Source organism: Hordeum vulgare, chromosome 5H (assembly GCF_904849725.1).
Source record: "Hordeum vulgare subsp. vulgare chromosome 5H, MorexV3_pseudomolecules_assembly, whole genome shotgun sequence".
NCBI lineage: Eukaryota > Viridiplantae > Streptophyta > Magnoliopsida > Poales > Poaceae > Hordeum > Hordeum vulgare.
Genome location: NC_058522.1, coordinates 388,167,470 through 388,186,122, shown reverse-complemented (window position 1 = coordinate 388,186,122; position 18,653 = coordinate 388,167,470). Strand labels below are relative to the sequence as shown.

At 44.0% G+C, this 18,653-nt stretch overlaps 1 protein-coding gene across 1 annotated transcript; it reads right to left on the bottom strand.

The window, feature by feature from the left end:
• Positions 1-14,025: 14,025 nt before the first annotated feature.
• Positions 14,026-16,020, bottom strand: LOC123397824 (putative UPF0481 protein At3g02645). Its single transcript, XM_045092355.1, has 2 exons — positions 15,919-16,020; positions 14,026-15,484 (listed from the first exon to the last, which is right to left on the bottom strand). The coding sequence occupies exons 1-2, from the start codon at positions 15,926-15,928 to the stop codon at positions 14,169-14,171; spliced, it is 1,326 nt and encodes a 441-aa protein (XP_044948290.1). The 5' UTR covers positions 15,929-16,020; the 3' UTR covers positions 14,026-14,168.
• Positions 16,021-18,653: the final 2,633 nt, after the last annotated feature.

Here is an 18,653-nt window from a genome sequence, read left to right as displayed (position 1 = left end):
AGACAAAGTAACATAGCAAGGACCAATAGTAAAAGACTCGTAGGCAGTGGATCGGTGATGGATGAGTATGACGGATGTGATTCATCATGTAACAGCTATAATACGGAGGGATATGTAACTAGCTCCCGTTCGTCAATCTAATGTAGGCATGTATTCCGTATGTAGTCATACGTGCTTAGGAAAAAAAACTTAAATGACATCTATTGTCCATCCCTCCCGTGGATGCGGGGTCCTAATGGAAACTATGGGATATTAAGGTTCTCCTTTTAATAAAGAACCGGACCAACGCATTAACACGCGGTGAATACATGAACTCCTCATACTATGGTCATCTCCGGGAGTGGTTCCGTCTATTGTCACTCCGGGGTTGCCGGATCATAACACATAGTAGGTGACTACAACTTGCAAGATAGGATCTAAAACACACATATATTGGCGAGAACATAATAGGTTCAGATCTGAAATGATGGCACTCGGGCCCTAGTGACAAGCATTAAGCATAGCCAAGTAGTAGCAACATCAATCTAGAACATAGTGGATACTAGGGATCAATCCCTGTCAAAAACTAACTCGATTACATGATAGATCTCATCCAACTCATCACCGTCCAGCAAGCCTACGATGAGATTACTCATGAATGATGAAGAGCATATGGACTTGTCGATGGAGGAAGGTTGAAGATGACGATGGCGACGATGTCCTCTCTCCGGAGCCCAAAATGGACTCCAGATCTTCCCTCCAGATGAAGAACAGGAGGTGGCGGCGCCTCCGTATCGTAAAACGCGATGAAACCTTCTCTCTGTTTTTCCGGGCGAGACGGAATATATAGAGCTGAGTTTTGGGGTGGTGGTGCCACGTGGGCCCCACAAGCCCTCACGGCGCGGCCTAGGGGGTGGCCGCGGCCTGTTGGCTTGTGTCCCACTGGCACGCACCCTCCGGTGGATCTTTGCGCAGGTATTTTTCTTTTATTCCAGAAAAAATCTTCGTAAATTTTCAGGACGTTCCGAGAACTTTTATTTCTGCACAAAAACAACACCATGGCAATTCTGCTGAAAACAGTGTCAGTTTGGGTTAGTTCCATTCAAATCATGCAAATTAGAGTCCAAAACAAGGGCAAAAGAGTTCGGAAAAGTAGATATGACGGAGACGTATCAATATGCAATAGATTATTTCCACAACATTATTCTGATCCTGAATTTACTCTCATCCTGAGGCTACTGTTCCAACTTTCACTCCCCAATGTAAAATTACACAGGTAAATTTGTCAAACTAAAATTGGACATCCGAGACAAATGGTATTACACAAAACATAGCCTATTCAGCACTAAAAGAAGAAGTGACATCATATAACGACAGTGTGGCTCCATTGTCTTCCTCTTCTAGAATACTGAGACATCCTGACACTGAAAGAGACAACACATGAGAAGCAAATTAAACATCACATGAAATATGAATACTATTAAGTTCACATTCATATCAATCTAGTTCATAGTGTAAACTCTCCACCTCCTGATGCAGACTGAAAGTCAAAAGATCTACTACTCACAAGCTCAAGATTAAACTACAATAGACATAGCTTAATTAAATGCAAATATATATATATATATATATATCATGAACCGCCCATCATATGCTTTGCTCTACTACTTTCACACATGCATTTAACTGAAAGACACAAGTTCTACAGTATTTAAGAAATTACTCCCTCCATAAATAAATATAAGAGAGTTTAGTAGTGATATATAAATGCTCTTAAATTTCTTTATGGACAACATTTATTACTACAATTTTGTCACTACTTTGCGAATTTAGGCTTGCTGTTTCCATCAAGTGAAAGAAAATAGGTAGGTAGGGGTCTTCCCTCCCGACTGCAACCTTGTTGCTGAGAGAGTCGTTGCAACCAGCAAGCACAACGATGATGAGCAGTATGTTTGGGAGTCCTAGGCCCATTAAAACATATTACTAGTGGATGGGGCGCCACCCGTGGCGCCTCCTATGAGAAAGTTGGGGCGGTGCTAGATAGGTACAACACCCTTTTTATTGCTTTTATGCCTTGCTAGTACCGCATTGATATACAAGTGACGAGGGCTTGATTAACACTTAAATTATATAACAAGAAGTTAGAAGCTTAGATATTGCTAGGCCCACATGAACATAGAGACAACAGTTTTATAGGCTGATAGAAAAGATGCAAGAGGACCATGTTTTCCCACATTAAGCATGTCATCATAGCCATAGTTCCTAGTAGGAAATTTCCTTCATGGCTATAGTTCATTGAAGCAGGATAGTTGGCACCTGCTTGTACACGATTTATAAAGTGAGTTATTTGCATATCAAGGCCTTTCTTTTAAAGATATGAATTTTAGATAGCACTGAGTTGCACACACATAATTCCATATTTAATGGTACGTTGTTCTCCTGTAATTTACATGACAACAACATAAATGTAAATACATAGGCTTTTCCAAATATGTGAAGCATAGGAAGTCATTACTAAAAACCACCAGTAAAAGGACATTAATTCAACTATATCGTCAAGTTATAGTAATGTGCAAACCACCACTTTGGAAATCAAAGCACAAGTTTAATTTATTTGCCCGATATAGCTCGTCGAGGCCCAACACCATCGACCCAACACCGGTGGCGTGCTATACGGCAATAAGAAATGCACACATATTACTTCATATGAATTTTAGTTAACTTAGCACCACTCTGATGATACACATCTCCCCTGATATAATAGTGAAGTATAGTAAATTAAGCCGTAACAATTCTTTGTTAAATTCCTCACTAGCATCTAGAAATTCAATTTGAAGCAGCAACACACACATGTCAAAATCGTCATCGCATACCCACATTTGCATTAATTGAGGGGCACATCTGGAGCTAGTGTACACATCAACAGGAGCGCCTCGCGGCTCGATAATACATTTATTATGAACAACTGTAGTCCCTAGCTTACAAGGAGCGTATGATATGAGTGAAGTCAATGGTGAATACATACCTCGGTGATGGACTAGATGATGAGCAAGGAGCTGACCAAGTCACCACGATGTGTGTCCTGGTCTGCAAACACAACCAACAAAGAAAAACGACCAAGCTCAACAGCTTTGTGCAGGAGTAATAAGAATAGAAAGAGACACCACCGATAGTACCGGGCACCTCGGGGAAGCTCCAGGTGACGGAGAGGCGCGACCCGATCTGCAGCATCGTTGCTAACACCAGCGACCTCACCAGCCCAAGGAGCCTGTGCAGGATCTAGATGTAGAGTCAATAAAGAACCCAGTATCGAACAAAGATAGAGAAAGGAACAACCGAGATCGAGAGAGAGCAACAACTGAGAAACAACCCAGTATCGAACAGGATCGACCAGGAGGAGGTGGGAGCCGTTGCGTGGGGCACATCATCGGCCAATCTGGTCTGCTGTTGTCGGTTGCTGCTGCTCCTCCACTGTTGGTCGTTGCTGAGCCCGTCGGCCACCGCTGCACCTCCGGTGGCCTCATCCTCTCTGTCGCGTGGGACAAGGGAGGAAGAAGCCTTCCCATCCATGGCGCCCCGTTGCTCGAGCGACAACGGTGCGCTCTATCTGCGAGGGAGACTAAATGATGTGAGGAAGATATGGGGGTATGTGACGAGGAGGAGTGGAGGGACTCACCTGAGTCACCGGAGCAAGGCCGGAGCCACGCCGGCGACGTGTTGGCACAAACCCTAGCTGGTGGGCAGGGTCACGCTTGGCCGCTGTAGGACGCGCGCGTTGGATCTGGCCCGATGGGAGGAAGGAGCGTTGAGAGGGGGACACGGTGGTGTGCTGGGCGCCATCAGAGGACGCTGGAATCGGGCACCGTAGGTGGCGGCGGCGAGAAGTGGTGCGGGGACAGGGAGAGACGAGAAAGAGGAGCGATGGGTTGGTTAGTGGGACTTCACTTTCACGGGGCTCGGTCTTTTTTATTTATTATTGGCGCGCTGTGAAACTGAAAAGCAAACATAATCGTTCGCGGGCTGATCCAAACCTCTCGGCGTCAAAGTGTGAGCCTGACTTTACCTCACTTTACCCAAAAAAGACTTTACCTCACTTATTTATTTTATTATTATTATTATTTAATTTTTTTCCTCATAAAATTACTATTCCCAATTATACTTCAAATAAAAAATAATTTATTTAAATTGACAACTAGAAACATCATGTATACAAAATTGTTGAGTTATCACTATCAAATGAGCGTGTGCATTGCAATGGGTGAAAAAACACTCACTAATCTAATAACCATGAGTCCATATGTTCATGTCCTTTATTTCAATACATGTCATCCAATCTGTGTTCCTATTTATCCTTCTTTCCACTCTCGTCGACTCTGGCCTCAATGTTCACACGATCACAACACATTGTCAATTTTAAGACATGTCCCACTCGACATGGGATGATAAATAAACTTTTTAGGTGAGGTTTTTTTGAGGCGTGCTTGTGTGGTTATAGATATTGTTCTTTTCTCCATCCTGATTTTGTTGAAGTGTTCATTTTCGAGGAACACAAGATTGAGACGAAATGCGGGCATAAATAGAGGTACACATGCTAGTGACCATTTTGGGCAATGGGATTATGACCTTGTTGATAGAGATGGTCAAAATTTTCTACCGTTTGGACCCTCTTAGACACATCATGACATTTTTTAGATTTTAGTCATAGATCTATGACCAATAAAACCGGTGTCATTATTTTTTGTCATAAACGAGCTTATTTCTTGTAGTGAGTGTCTATTGGGTTGGCAAGAATCGAGGTCGGGATTTGTCACTCTGTGTGACGGAGAGGTATCTCTGGGCCCACTCGGTAGAACATCATCATAATGAGCTCAATGTGACTAAGGAGTTAGTCACGGGATGACGTGCTACAGAACGAGTAAAGAGACTTACCGGTAACGAGATTGAACAAGGTATAGGTATACTGACGATCGAATCTCGGACAAGTTCTATACCGATAGACAAAGGGAATTGTATACGGGATTGATAGAATCCTTGACATCGTGGTTCATCCGATGAGATCATCGTGGAACATGTGGGAGCCACCATGGGTATCCAGACCCCACTGATGGTTATTGGATGGAGAGGTGTCTCGGTCATGTCTGCATGCCTCCCGAACCCGTAGGGTCTACACACTTAAGGTTCGATGACGCTAGGGTTATAGGGAATTGTTATACGAGGTTAATGAAGGTTGTTCGGAGTCTCGGATGAGATCCCGGACATCAGGAGGATCTCCGAAATGGTCCAAAGGTAAAGATTGATATATAAGATGGATGGGTTTGGACACCGTAAATGTTTCGGGCACCAGCAGCAACGTGTCGGGACCACTGGAAGGGTTCCGGAGGCCCACCGGGAGGGGCCACCAGCCCCGGAAGGCTACATGGGCCAAGTGTGAGAGGGAACCATCCCCTGGGTGGGCTGGTGCGCCCCCCACACCCAACCCAAGGCGCCAAGAGAGGGAAGGGGGGAACCCTAAGTCAGGTGGGCCTTAGGCTCACCAGGGGGTGCGCCACCCCTCCTCCCCTCCTGGCCGCCGCCCTGGCCTTCCATCTAGGGCTACCGCACCCCTTAGGGGTGGGAACCCTAAGGGGGCGCCTCCCTCCCCTTCCCCCTATATATAGTGGGGGGGGTTTGGCCATTGGAGACACGCAATTTCATCTCTCTCTCGGCGCAGCCCTGCTTCTCTTCTTCCTCGTCTCCCACAGTGCTTGGCGAAGCCCTGCCGGGAGACCTCGTCGCTCCATCGCCACCACGCCGTCGTGCTACTAGAGCTATTCCCCAACCTCTCCCTCCTCCTTGCTGGATCAAGGTGCGGGAGATGTCACCGGGCTGCACGTGTGTTGAACACGGAGGTGCCGTGGTTCGGCACTAGATCGGAATCACACCGCAATCTGAATCGCAGCGAGTACGACTCCATCAACCGCGTTCTAGCAACGCTTCCGCTCAGCGGTCTTCAAAGTATGAAGTTGCTCTCACCCCTCTCTCGTTGCTGGTCTCTCCATAGGAAGATCTGAATATGGCGTAGGAAAATTTTGAATTTTTGCTACCTTACCCAACAATTACTTGGTGGAAGACATTATGTTCAGATCCTTAATCACTATTATTATACACCTAATGTTGAACATGTTGATGACTTGTGAGTAGTTACTATTGTTTCTGAGGATATGGGAGAATCTGGTTATAAGTAATCATATAAAATTGGTATTCGTTCGATATTTTGATGATATTTATGTTGTTACTTCATTTAGTGGTGCCATGTGAACGTCGACTACATGACACTCCACCATGTTATGGGCCTAAGGGAAGTCATTGTGGTGTAACAAGTAGATGATGGTTGCGAGTATGACAGAAGCTTATACCCCACTTTATGCGTTGCTTCATAAGGGGTTGATTTGGATCCACATGTTTTATGGTTAGATTTATCTTAATTCTTCTTTTGTAGTTGCGGATGCTTGCGAGAGGGGTTAAACATAAGTATGTTGTTAGTTCAAGTAAGAACTACACCTTAGCACCGGTCCACCCACATATCAAATTATCAAAGTAGCTAACGCGAATCAACTCAATATGATGAACATGACTAGACAGATATTCCCATGTGTCCCCGGGAGCGCTTGATTTATGTATGCGTACTTTCAGTCATGTCCTTTGCTATAAATAGGATTGGGCTACCTTTCTGCACCTTTGCTACTATTGTTACTTGTCACTTGTTACGAATTATCTTGCTACAAAACTATCTATCACTGTTACTTATAGCACGTGTAGAGAATTCCTTGGAGAAAACTACTTATCATTTCCTTCTGCTCCTCGTTGGGTTTGACACTCTTACTTATTGAAAGGACAACGAGTGATCCCCTATACTTGTGGGTCATCAAGGCTTTTTTTTCTGGCGCCATTTTCGGGGAGTGAAGCGCCTTTGGTAAGTGGAAATTGGTAAGAAAACATTTTCGGTACGTCCTGAAATTTACTGTGGCTTGTCACTATGAACGGTCACCGCTTCAGTGGCTTGTTCGGGGCATCTTCGCCTCGAACAGAAGTTGAGGAAATTGTCGCTCAACCTTCTGAATCTATTGAAAATGTCTAGTATGAGATTCCTTTGGGTATGGTAGAGAAACTGTTGGCTAATCCTTATAACGGTTCAACTCATCTTGATTATCATTTAATATATGTTGATGAGATTTGTGGATTGCTTAAGCTTTTAGGTCTACCCAGAGACAAAGTCAAGAAGAAAGTTTTCCCTTTATATTTGGAGGCAAAAGCACTATTGTGCTACATGGTATTGGATGATATTGGATCATGGGATTGGAATCACTTGAAATTGGAATTTCATGAGAAGTTTTATCCTATGCATTTGATTCATCATGATGAGAATTTATTTATAATTGCTGGCCTCGTTAAGTAGAAAGCGTCTCTCAAGGTTGGGGGAGGCTTAAATCTATGATGCACACTTGCCCCAACCATACAAAAAAATTATGCTTGACTTTTTCATGACGATCAAACACTGCTCGATGCTTGTGTGATCGGTTCCTATATGAAGGATACTTTTGAATTCATATGGAATCTTCTAGAAAATATTAAACGCAATTCTAAAGATTGGGAACTCTATAGAGGTAAAGCATAACATATAAAATCCAATTTTTACTGCGTTAAATCTTTCAGGGAAACTTCTCCTTTTCATGAGTTCAGCAACAAATATGGTCTTATCCTAGATAGTAGCTACCTTCTGTGAAACGTTTTCCACTTACGTTGATCTCCCCAAGAAGGAGTGGTTTAAATTCCATCCTTCGACTAAAAAATTACATTATGAACTTGTTGAAATAAAGAAGGAAGAAATAATTATTAACCATGTAGATCTAGTTGTTCCTATTGCTTACATTGAGAAACCCCATTTTCCTATTAAGATTAGAGAGCATGCTAGGGCTGCAACAGTGGTTAATAAAAGTCATGTTAGGACACCTAAACCTTCCGAGCAAATAAATGCTGAGCCTAAGGTTGCTATGGTTAAAGATCTCTTAGCCGATAACATTGATGGGCAAGTTATTTACCTATGTGATGAAGCTGCTAGAATTGCAAAGCCTGTTAGAAATAAACAGGACGAACTTGATAAAAATAAACCAGTGGTAGGCACACGTGTTATCTCGGTTAAGATTGGAGAACATTGCTACCATGGCGTTGTGATCTAGGTGCTAGCATTGATGCTATACCTTTTACATTATATCAAGAAAGTATGCATGATATAGCACCCGTTTTGATTGAAGACATATATGTTACTGTTAAACTTGCGAACCGAGATACTATATCGCCACTTGGGATAGTTAGAGATGTTGAAGTATTGTGTTGAAAAGTCAAATACCCCACTGATTTCTTAGTACTTGTTTCAGAACAAGATAACTTTTGCCCCATTATATTCGGTAGACCTTTCTTGAATACTGTTAATGCGAAAATTAATTGTGTTCCTGAGAAGGTCAAAGTTACCTTTGGTGATATGTCTCATGAGTTCAATTTTTCAAAGTTTGGTAAACAATCGCACGAATAGGAATTGCGCAATAAAGATGAAATAATTGGTGTTGCTTCTATTATTGTACCTCCTACAGATCCATTAGAACAGTATCTGCTAGACCATGAGAATGATATGCACTTAAATGAAGGTATGAATTAGATAGGATACTTATTGATCAGCACCCTATTCTTAAGCACAACTTACGAGTTGAAATTTTAGGTCCTCCAACACCCAAAGGAGACCCCGTGTTTGAGCTCAAGGATTTACCTGATACTATGAAATATGCTTATCTTGATGACAAGAAGATATATCCTGCTATTATTAGTGCTAACCTCTCATAGCATGAAGAAAAGAGACTACTCAAAACCTTGAAGAAGCACAAGGCTGCTATTGGCTATACTCTTGATGATCTTAAAGGCATAAGCCCTACTCTGTGACATCACAAGATCAATATGGAATCGGATGCCAAACCAGTGTTGACCATCAACCATGACACTATACCTAAAGAATTGAACATCTATATATAAACAGAATTTCATATAGAATCCAGCATCCACTCTAACCTCTTGGAAAAAATCCTTTGTTTTTCATGCCATGTAATCAAACAAACTCAAAAACCTATGTTTTTATATTCCTCATTTAGTTAAGAAGCAAGGTTCATAACAGAGTAGAAAAGTGCCGAACTGAGACAAACTGCTTGCTAACATATCACAACATTCATCAAATCTCACTAGCCATCACACTATGAACATCGTACTACCTAACACTATGAACATCGTACTACCTAACACTATATGAACATCGTAATACCTAACACTATGACAACAATTTCAAAATATCTATGTGAATATCCTACTACCTAACACTATGGCAACAATTTCAAAACATCTATATGAATAATTTCAAAACATCGTACTACCTAATTAACCACATGGCAAAAATTTCAAAACATATCTATGTACTATTTCAAAACATCTTTATGTATATGAACATCTATGAACAATTTTAAAACACCTATATGAACAATGGGCAGGACGGCGGCCATGACACCGCCGCGCTCGGGCAGGCCAGTGGCCATGGCGCTCAGTTCAAGGAGGGAAGGAGGCGGTCGGCGGAGCTCGCCGTGGGAGAGGAGGGTCGGGGCGCAGCAACGGCTCATCGGCATGCAGAGGGCTCGAGGAGGAGGCGCAGGCGGCCGGCGTAGGTGGCGGCGATGACGAGGACGGCTTTGGGGTGGCGGCGATTCCGGCAGCCTAGCGGCATCGGAGTAGGGGGCGTCGGCGTCGAGGGGTCGAATGGGAGATATCGAGGCCCAAACGGGCGGGGGGATTTATATGTAGGTACCTTTAGTCCCGGTTGGAGCCACGAACCTGGACTAAAGGGTCTTTAGTCCTAGTTGGTGGCTCCAACCGGGACTAAAGGTGGGGTGCCTGGCCCACTGACATGCACCTTTAGTCCGGTTGTAACCACCAACCGAGACTAAAGTTCTATTTTCGGCGGCACAAATTCCACGCGGGAAGGGACCTTTAGTCCCAGTTGGTGGCTCTAGCCAGCACTAAAGGCCTATTTTCTCTTTTTTGGTTTGCTTGTTTTTCTAAACATGACAATTTCTATTTTTAGATTAGGAATAACAGTTAGACTATTTATAGTTTTTGAATGAATCTTTTTGGTTTAGGTCAAAAAAACTATAAAATTTCTGTGAGTGCTAGTAGTTTTCAAATTTACAGAGTTTAAATTTGAATTTTTTTAAATTTGTGAGAATTAGTAGTTTGTGAATAACTTTACTTTAAAAATAGACTTTTAGTCATTCTTTTGTCTGAGTTTAATATTAGTGTGTTTTATCATTATATTAAATTTGGTAAATTTTTAGATTACTAAAAATATAAAATGCCTTTGTAAGAGATGAGTATTTGTCTAAAACTTTGATACTTCGAAAGAGATGGTCCATTTTGTACACGAAGTGCATCTAATTTTTGCCACAATCCTCCCAACTTTTGCGAACATGCTACGTAGGTGAAATGATGATACCATGCTAAGTCTCAGTCTTTTCAGAGTTTATTTGTAGCGCGTTTCAATTCGATGGTCATTTAGCTCAAAAATATCATAAAATGCATGAAAAATAGCAAATAAGGTGAGAAAGGGTTGAAAATTGATGATGTGTCTTTGAATGATGCATATTGAGCATAGAAAAAGTCTGAAGTCGAAATAAGTTTAAAAAATGAAATGCATTTGTAAGAGATGAGTATTCGTGTGAAACTACGTGATACTTCGAAAGAGATTGTTCATTTTGTACACGAAGTGTATCCAGTTTTTGTCGTAACCCTCCCATCTTTTTAGCACATGCTATGTGGGTAAAATGATGATACTATGCCAAGTTTCAACCGTTTCACAGTACATTTATAGCACTTTGTAATTTCAGAGTCTTTTAGCTCAAAAAAAATCATTGAATGGATGAAAAATAGCAAATGAGGTGAGAAATGGTTAAAAATTGATGATGTGTATTTGAATGATGCATATTGAGCATAGAAAAAGTCTGGAGATGAAATAAGTTTAAAAAATGAAAAGCCTTTGTAAGAGATGAGTATTCGTCTGAAACCCTCATACTTCGAAAGAGATTATCCATTTTGTACGCGAAGTGCATCTAGGTTTTGCCGTAACGCTCCCAACTTTTTAGCACATGCTATGTGGGTAAAATGATGGTATCATGTCAAGTTTCAGCCTTTTCAGAGTTCATTTGTAACGCTTTTCAGTTTCAGGGTCATTTAGTTCACACAAATCATTAAATGCATGAAAAATGGCAAATGAGGTGAGAAATGGTTGAAATTGGTGATGTGACTTTGAATGATGCATATTGAGCATAGAAAAAGTCTAGAGTTGAAATAAGTTTAAAAAATTGAAATGCCTTTGTAAGAGATGAGTATTCATCCTAAACCGTGATACTTCGAAAGAGATTGTCCATTTTGTACACGAAGTGCATCCATTTTTGCCGTAACCCTCCCAACTTTTTAGCACATGCTAAATGATGATACCATGCCAAGTTTCAGCCTTTTCAGAGTTCATTTGTAGCGCTTTTTAATTTCAGGGTCATTTAGCTCAAAAAAATTATTAAATGCATGAAAAATAGCAAATGAGGTGAGAAAGGGTTGAAAATTGATGATGTGGCCTTCAATGATGCATATTGAGCACAGAAAAAGCCTAGATTTAAAATAAGTTTTCAAAATGAAATGCTTTTGTAAGAGATGAGTATTCATCCGGGCATCAATGAACTAAGGAGAGCGTCGGTCATCGTACATCCATTGCCGGTTCATCTTCATTACACAAGACCGCAAAGATCAAATTAATACAAGTTCACACATGAAGTTCATACACACTTATTCTCCTAAAGCAAAATACAAGATTTTCTAGCTAAAGCATTTAAATGCAACAATAAATCCGATCAAGATCGCAACTAAGGTAACAATTGATCCAACAGCATAGTGATACAAGGCTTCTTTATTGAGGGCATATTTCTAATCTTCAAACGTATTGCATCAATCTTGATCTTGTGATCATCGACGACATCGGCAGCATACAATTCCAATTTCATCTTCTTTCTTCAATCCTTTTTAATTTTTCTTTCAAATACTCAATTTCTTTTTCAAGTAAATTTAACTTCTTGACAAGTGGGCCGGTTGCAATTTCCGTTTTACATACCTCCTAAATAAAAATATATATGTCAACTTGATGGGCATAATTGTTATATAAACAAGAAATGCAATAAATAGTTATAAAAGAGAATATACCACGTTCAAATCATAAACCGGACGAGGGATGACGGGGACGGATATCAATACCATGTCACTATGAATAACAAACAATCATACAGGTAAGAAAACTATCTAAATCGTGCAAATAAGATTTTTGTGGAATAAGAAGTATAAGAACAAGAGGATCACCAAGCTGGTGTTGGCGACGAGACGGTGCGGGCAATCGACGGTGGTTATGACAGAGACAGAAAGGAACTAAGTAAACTAGACCTACACATATGCAAACTGAGAAGTTAATTTGAGCTCATATTTGCATATAAATCAAATAAAATCTCACATAATTACTCCCAAACTAAAACTCATAAATCGTTATAATTATTGAGCATTGCACGAGTTAATTTAGCAATGAGAAATGAAAGGACAAAGTTGCTAACCTTTGTGAACACTTGAATGGATGGGGTGCCTCAAATATTGAAAAATCTAAGAAAAAATTACGGATGAACTCGAGCAAGGAAAGAGAACAGAGGAGACAAAGAAGAAAAGAGAGAGCTTGGGCTCGGGCTGGACGAAACACTATTTATAATAATACTTTTAGTCCTGGTTGGTGATACAAATCGAGACTAAAGATCTGTCCCTATTCTCGGTTTGTATTAACAATCAAGACTAATTGACCTCGCAGGAGCTCGAGTCTGACAAAACTCTGCCACCCCCCTTTAGTTCCGTTGGTAACACCAATCAGGATTTATGGTTCCTAATAAATCAGGACATAAAGCATGTCTCACAAACCGGGACTAGTAAAAACATTAGTCTTGTTTTAAAAGCAAACCGGGACTAATGCTTCAAACCAAAACTCTGTTTTCTACTAGTCAAATCATGGATGATTAAGGCCTCGTTTGTTTCAGAAGTCCCAGGATTTTTTTGAAGTCCCAACTAAAAAGTCCCTAGTCCCTATTCGTCTGTTTTTATGGACTAAACAGAGACTAGAGGTCACTAAATGACATGCAAAAAGACTATGTTACCCCTAGTAATGTAGTAGTAATTATTAAATAACATGCTAAAAATAGAGGCACTGTTGGAAAAAGTGTCAAAAAGTCCCAAAAATACCCTCCCATAAAGACTTTTTCCTTTAGTCCCAAATACCTCATTTTAATCTCTAAAAGTCCCTCCTGTTTGTTTCACATGGGACTAAAAGGACTTTTTTTTAGTCCATACATCAAAAAGTCCCTCAAAACAAACACACCATAAGCTTGTGGGCCATAGCATTTACGAATCATTTGCTCTCTAGTCGTAGCAGCGTTGGACGAAAAAGAATCGCACGCAAAGCAGTTTCGTTTTTATTTTGCAGTGTGCTAGGGTACCCTTAATTAGTCATTTTACACATTTAACGGTTGGACAAGTGATTGAGCTATAGTTATTTATCAGGAGACTGAGAAACAGCAAACCCGAGTAAACATCGCGCACTTTTACATGATGACCAATCTCTTTTTTTTTAGAAAAAGTTCAAACAACGGCCTCTGCCTCAATCGATGCATACGGTTAGGGGGGGACGGAAGGCGACGGCTAGGGTTACGGAAGGAAGCGGCGGCTCAATGGATGGAGGCGGCGGCTAGGGTTAGCAAATTAGGATCTGATATCCTCCCCTGTCCAACGGATGCCACCTCTCATGATGACCAATCTCAAATTGGTTTTACCAAAAAACATCAGACTCTTTTAAGGGAGCTGACCATTCAAAATGGAGGAATAAGAAGAAGTAAGAAAAGAGAACTATGAGATTACGGTTTATTTCAACGGACAAAACAAGGAAGCACGTACACAAAATAAAATAGAAAGGGCAATGAACCGACCTCGACGTAAGATAAATGTCGAATGTGATGGACTCATGCTCCCAGAACTAATTACACAGAGAGAGACTACTGTTTTGGACGTTGTCCTCGTCCACCTCCGGTAACTGCATAGAACGTCTGCGTCACTTGACAAACCAAGACGATGACAGCCATAAGGAACACGATGGACATAATGAGGTGCTGGTCACGGCAGAACCATCCGATGAATCTAAACACACGGCTCTGGCAGCGCTCCTGCAGCTTGTGCCAGATGGGCTTGAGGTAGTTCCGGTCGAGGTTGTCAACGTCCATGACCACCCCCATGCAGAGGTTGGCGAAACCTTGAGCGACCTGCTCGTCACTCGCCAGGAAGTGTTCGACAATCCCTGCGTTAACCAGCAGCTTCACGTCCTCCACCGTGCCCGCCACCTGCGACATGAAGATGCAGTACGCAGTCACTGGCCGCCGGGTAATCTGCTCCTCCAGCGCCATCAGGTTACGTAGGATGGCCCATGTGTTGCTGTCGACCCGCAGGTGAGGGATCCACAGCGTGCCTCGTTTAAGGCACACGTCGAGGACGGTCCACTCCTCGCCGTTCATGAAGGCCCGGCGCTTGAACCGCACGCCTCCGCACCTGACGTACTCCCTCGCCCGGCGCCACCGACCTGTGACTGTGAGCCATGCCGTGTCCTCATCCATTTCCGGCGGCAGATTGGTTGGCTGAAAGTAGGCGTGCACCAGGTGGAGCAAGTGGGACGACTGCGGCGGCGCCGGCCGCAGCTTCTTGCTGATGTAGAGCTGTGCCTGCAGAAGCTCCTGGACAGAAACTGCTATATCTTCGAGGACGGACATGCTCGCCCCTCCGGTGACGTGCTCGTGGATCTTCTCAAGCACGAAGAGAGGTATCTGGTTCTCAAGAAGGAAGACGGTGTCGCGGACCACCGCGCTGTCGTCGCAGCCTGATGCCGTCGGGGCGCCATTGCCGCATGCCCCTGTCACATAATTCACGAACAGAAGAAGCAGATAACACCCATCGCGCAGCAGCATATGGGAGAACTGCTCCGGCGTGAGTTGGCCAACCCCATCGCCGTAACACCCCCTCGCTCGTGGCTCCAACTTCTCCACTAATCGAGCAATACCACCTTCAGTGTTTTCGTCTGAGAGGCTCTTCACGAAGGAGACGCCGCACAGCTTCTCTTTTTCAATCCGTGCAGACGAACAGCTCACGTGATACGGGCCGATCGGCACATACTGCGGCGTGTAGCTGTTGCTGTCCAAACCACAGAATTGCATACGGACCCTGGAGATTGAGACACCTCGCGCCATCTCACATTGTTTGGCCGCCGGCGCTTTCTTCCCTGCCTCCAAATCGGTGTGGCAGTCAGCATTTGGGATTCCTGCATCTGCAGGCAAAGAATAGTCAGCACTCAGCATACAACTAACATTTGACTAAAACATATTACAACGAGCCTACTTATATCAAGTTTCCCTGTCAGAAACAAATACTTCTATCAAATTTCATTTAAAACCGTGTATTTGCTGTAAACTAACTAACAGAACATGCCCTCGGATCCTGGGCACATCATACCATATAAGTAAAAATTTCAGTGACAAAATAGGATCGTGAATGATGGCCCTCTAACTGGGACTGCTATCACTCAGCACTCTAGAACTAGCACCATCATTTTGTTCACATATTCTCCAATTTGGATCACTGAATCTGAAACAGCCTATGTCGTGCAAATTGGATAACCCATTGCTAGAGTAAATGAATATCGACGGCAAATTTCCCCCCGCAAATAACCGAGCAATAAGCAGGCAAATATTCGCTTCATACCTTGCGCCATTAAGCTTGAAGCTCCAAACGTACCAGCTACTCGCCGTGCCTCACATCCACTCTCTATTTAACCATAACTTATTCTCTGTATATCATAACAGATGAGCCAACTGACAAGGCGACCTGTACTTGTGACTTCCAGGGAAAGCACTCCAGCACCGAAGATCCCTCTGACACACGTCTGACCTCTGTCCTGAAGTTAGTAATAAATCCCGAGTACTGTGCTTTTTTTTTCAAGTGTTCTGTACAAAAAACAAAAGAGCAGTTAAAAGCATCTATAACCACAACTTACAAATCCGATCCGGGGCATCTTAAATTAGAAACCTTAAATTCATATTATTACATGTATTCTAAACTTAATACTAGGCGGAGCTCGTCCTGCTCCGTTCTGTCCATGTCCAGCGGTCGGTTGTGCACCTCGCAATGTCGGCCCCGTTGCCGGCGAGGTAAAGTAGGGCATGGAAAACGAGCCAGCTCACAGGAGTCGAGCTCCCGTTGTCTTCGAGACCCTACTCTTCCTCGTCGGAGGCCATGACCCGTACGGTGCCGGTGAACGTCAGGTTGATGGTGGATCTTCCCTCGAAAGAGATGATTCGACTACGATGCGGTTGCAGCACCCGCATCCGTGCATTATACGGGGCACTGAAGAGTGCGACTCCAACTCTCCAACGTCCATCGTCTTTAAGGCATGTGCGCCTCCCACGCTCACTGCCTCGCACGGCGGGCACGTCGTGCCATGTTAGCATCCGAGGACGCCCAAGGTGTGTCAGAGGCACGTCAATGAAGGGGTTGCGCGTTCGCCATGGCGTTTAGACGCTAGCCGGACAACCATCTTCTCCTCGGGGCCACATGGAATGAGCTCGTGGTTGACGAATCTGAAGGTAAATGACTCGGATCCACTGCCCTTCATATCAGAGAAGATCGGAGATCGTCGGAGGCAAGCTTGGATGGCGGATGGGAGTGGAGTGAAGTGGCTAGGATTTGGTCCGGCAAATGAATGGGGACGAATATATGTGGGGTCGATGAGGGCGAGCGCGCGCCAGTGCGGGCCAAAGGACCCGGCGTGCTCGGGTTTCCCATATCCGCCCAATATTTGCGCTCGATATAAGGGGTGATGGTTAGTCCGAACATTTAAGACCCGTCTAAGAGATCCGACAAAGTTCATTTTTGATGACTAGTTAGTGATCGGATGACCTGTCCAGATGTTTGAGATAGATTTGAAGGGTCCGTCTGTAAATGTTTTTAAAGCATCTCTAGCATAGGGTTCTCTAAAAAACAGTATACGGTTCCCTAAAACGAATCTATAAGAATTTTTCATACGATTTGTATGTCGACAGAACATATCGTGTATAAGTTAACTGAATTTACCTAAAGGTCCCTGTAAAATAGGACAAAACACTCACACAAATAAAAAAAGAAAGCAATCGGGTCCTCTCGTTGCTTGTGTTGTAGCAGCGGCTCGCCCGGTGTGCGGCCGCAACGGCAGCTCGCGGCGGCGAAGAGGCATGATGGCAGAAGGAAGCTTGGAGGCGGATGACAGTGGAGTACCGCTGCTGCGGAGGTCGTTCTTCGAGCACATCACCATCATCGTTGTGCTGGTGCTCTTCACGGGGCTCATGTCCAAGCTCACCCTTGGCCTCATGTCCCTCTGTCGACGGCAGCGCGCGGCGGCGATGGTCGAAAGATTGTGGCGGGAGCTTGGAATTTCCGTCTTGCTAATCGTTTTCATTTATTTTACAAGTCCATGCAAAAACTGCCTCTAATCCTGATTATCTACGCGGCGTCATACGGGTTACAGGACAATGACTTTTTGTGGTATCTGGTATAGATCGTGTTTCACCTCGTAGTCTCGTACTCTAAAGGCTTGTTTGGTAGTTTGTACGAGGAGTGTATGAGCCTAAATTTTTTCTCTCCGATCCACTTTTTGCTGTTTGGTAGGGTGTATTGACTTAAGAGAGCATGCATCAACTGGTGCAAAAAAAAGGCTTTAGTATAGCTGAGCCCAACACCCCATGGAGACGAGCTAAGCAGAGCTATGCTAAGCCCATGCATCCTCGCCCCGCCTGGCCCTCGCCCCATCGCTCCCCGGCCGCCTCGCCCTCGCCCTCTCGCGCCCCTCTCGAGCCCCGCCGCGCCTCGCCCGAGCCCCTCCGCACCCCTTCCGAGCCCCGGCGGCCTCTCCCGAGCTCCGGCAGCCTCGCCCGAGCCCCGCCGCGCCTCGCCCGAGCCCCGGCGTCCTCGCCCGAGCTCCAACGTCATCGCCCGAGCCCCGCCGAGCCCCGTCCGAGCCCCACCGCGCCTCACCCGAGCCCCGGTGGCCTCACCCTCTCTCCTCCTCCTCCTCGATCTTCACCGCGTGGCGGCGCCTGGATCTAGATCGGATCGCTAGGCGGCGTGGGGCTACGGATCCGGTCGCTAGGCGGCGTGGGGCTGGGGATCCGATGAGGTCATGGTGGTGGAGGAGCAGGGTCTACCACGCCGCAGTGGCTACCAAACACAGTCTGAACTCAACATGTTTCAACAGATACATCACTATCAAACAACCACACATGCATACATACAACATGTCTCAACTTAGCATGTCTCAAAGGGGAACAACTATGCTGGAATGGAAACAGCTACCAAACACACCCTAAGTTGGCGGTTATTTTGTAGTTCGAGGTTTTTTATGAGATCGGCTAGTGGCGTTTTTGAAGGTTGGATCTCAAATGCTCAATACTCCCTCCGTGTCGGTG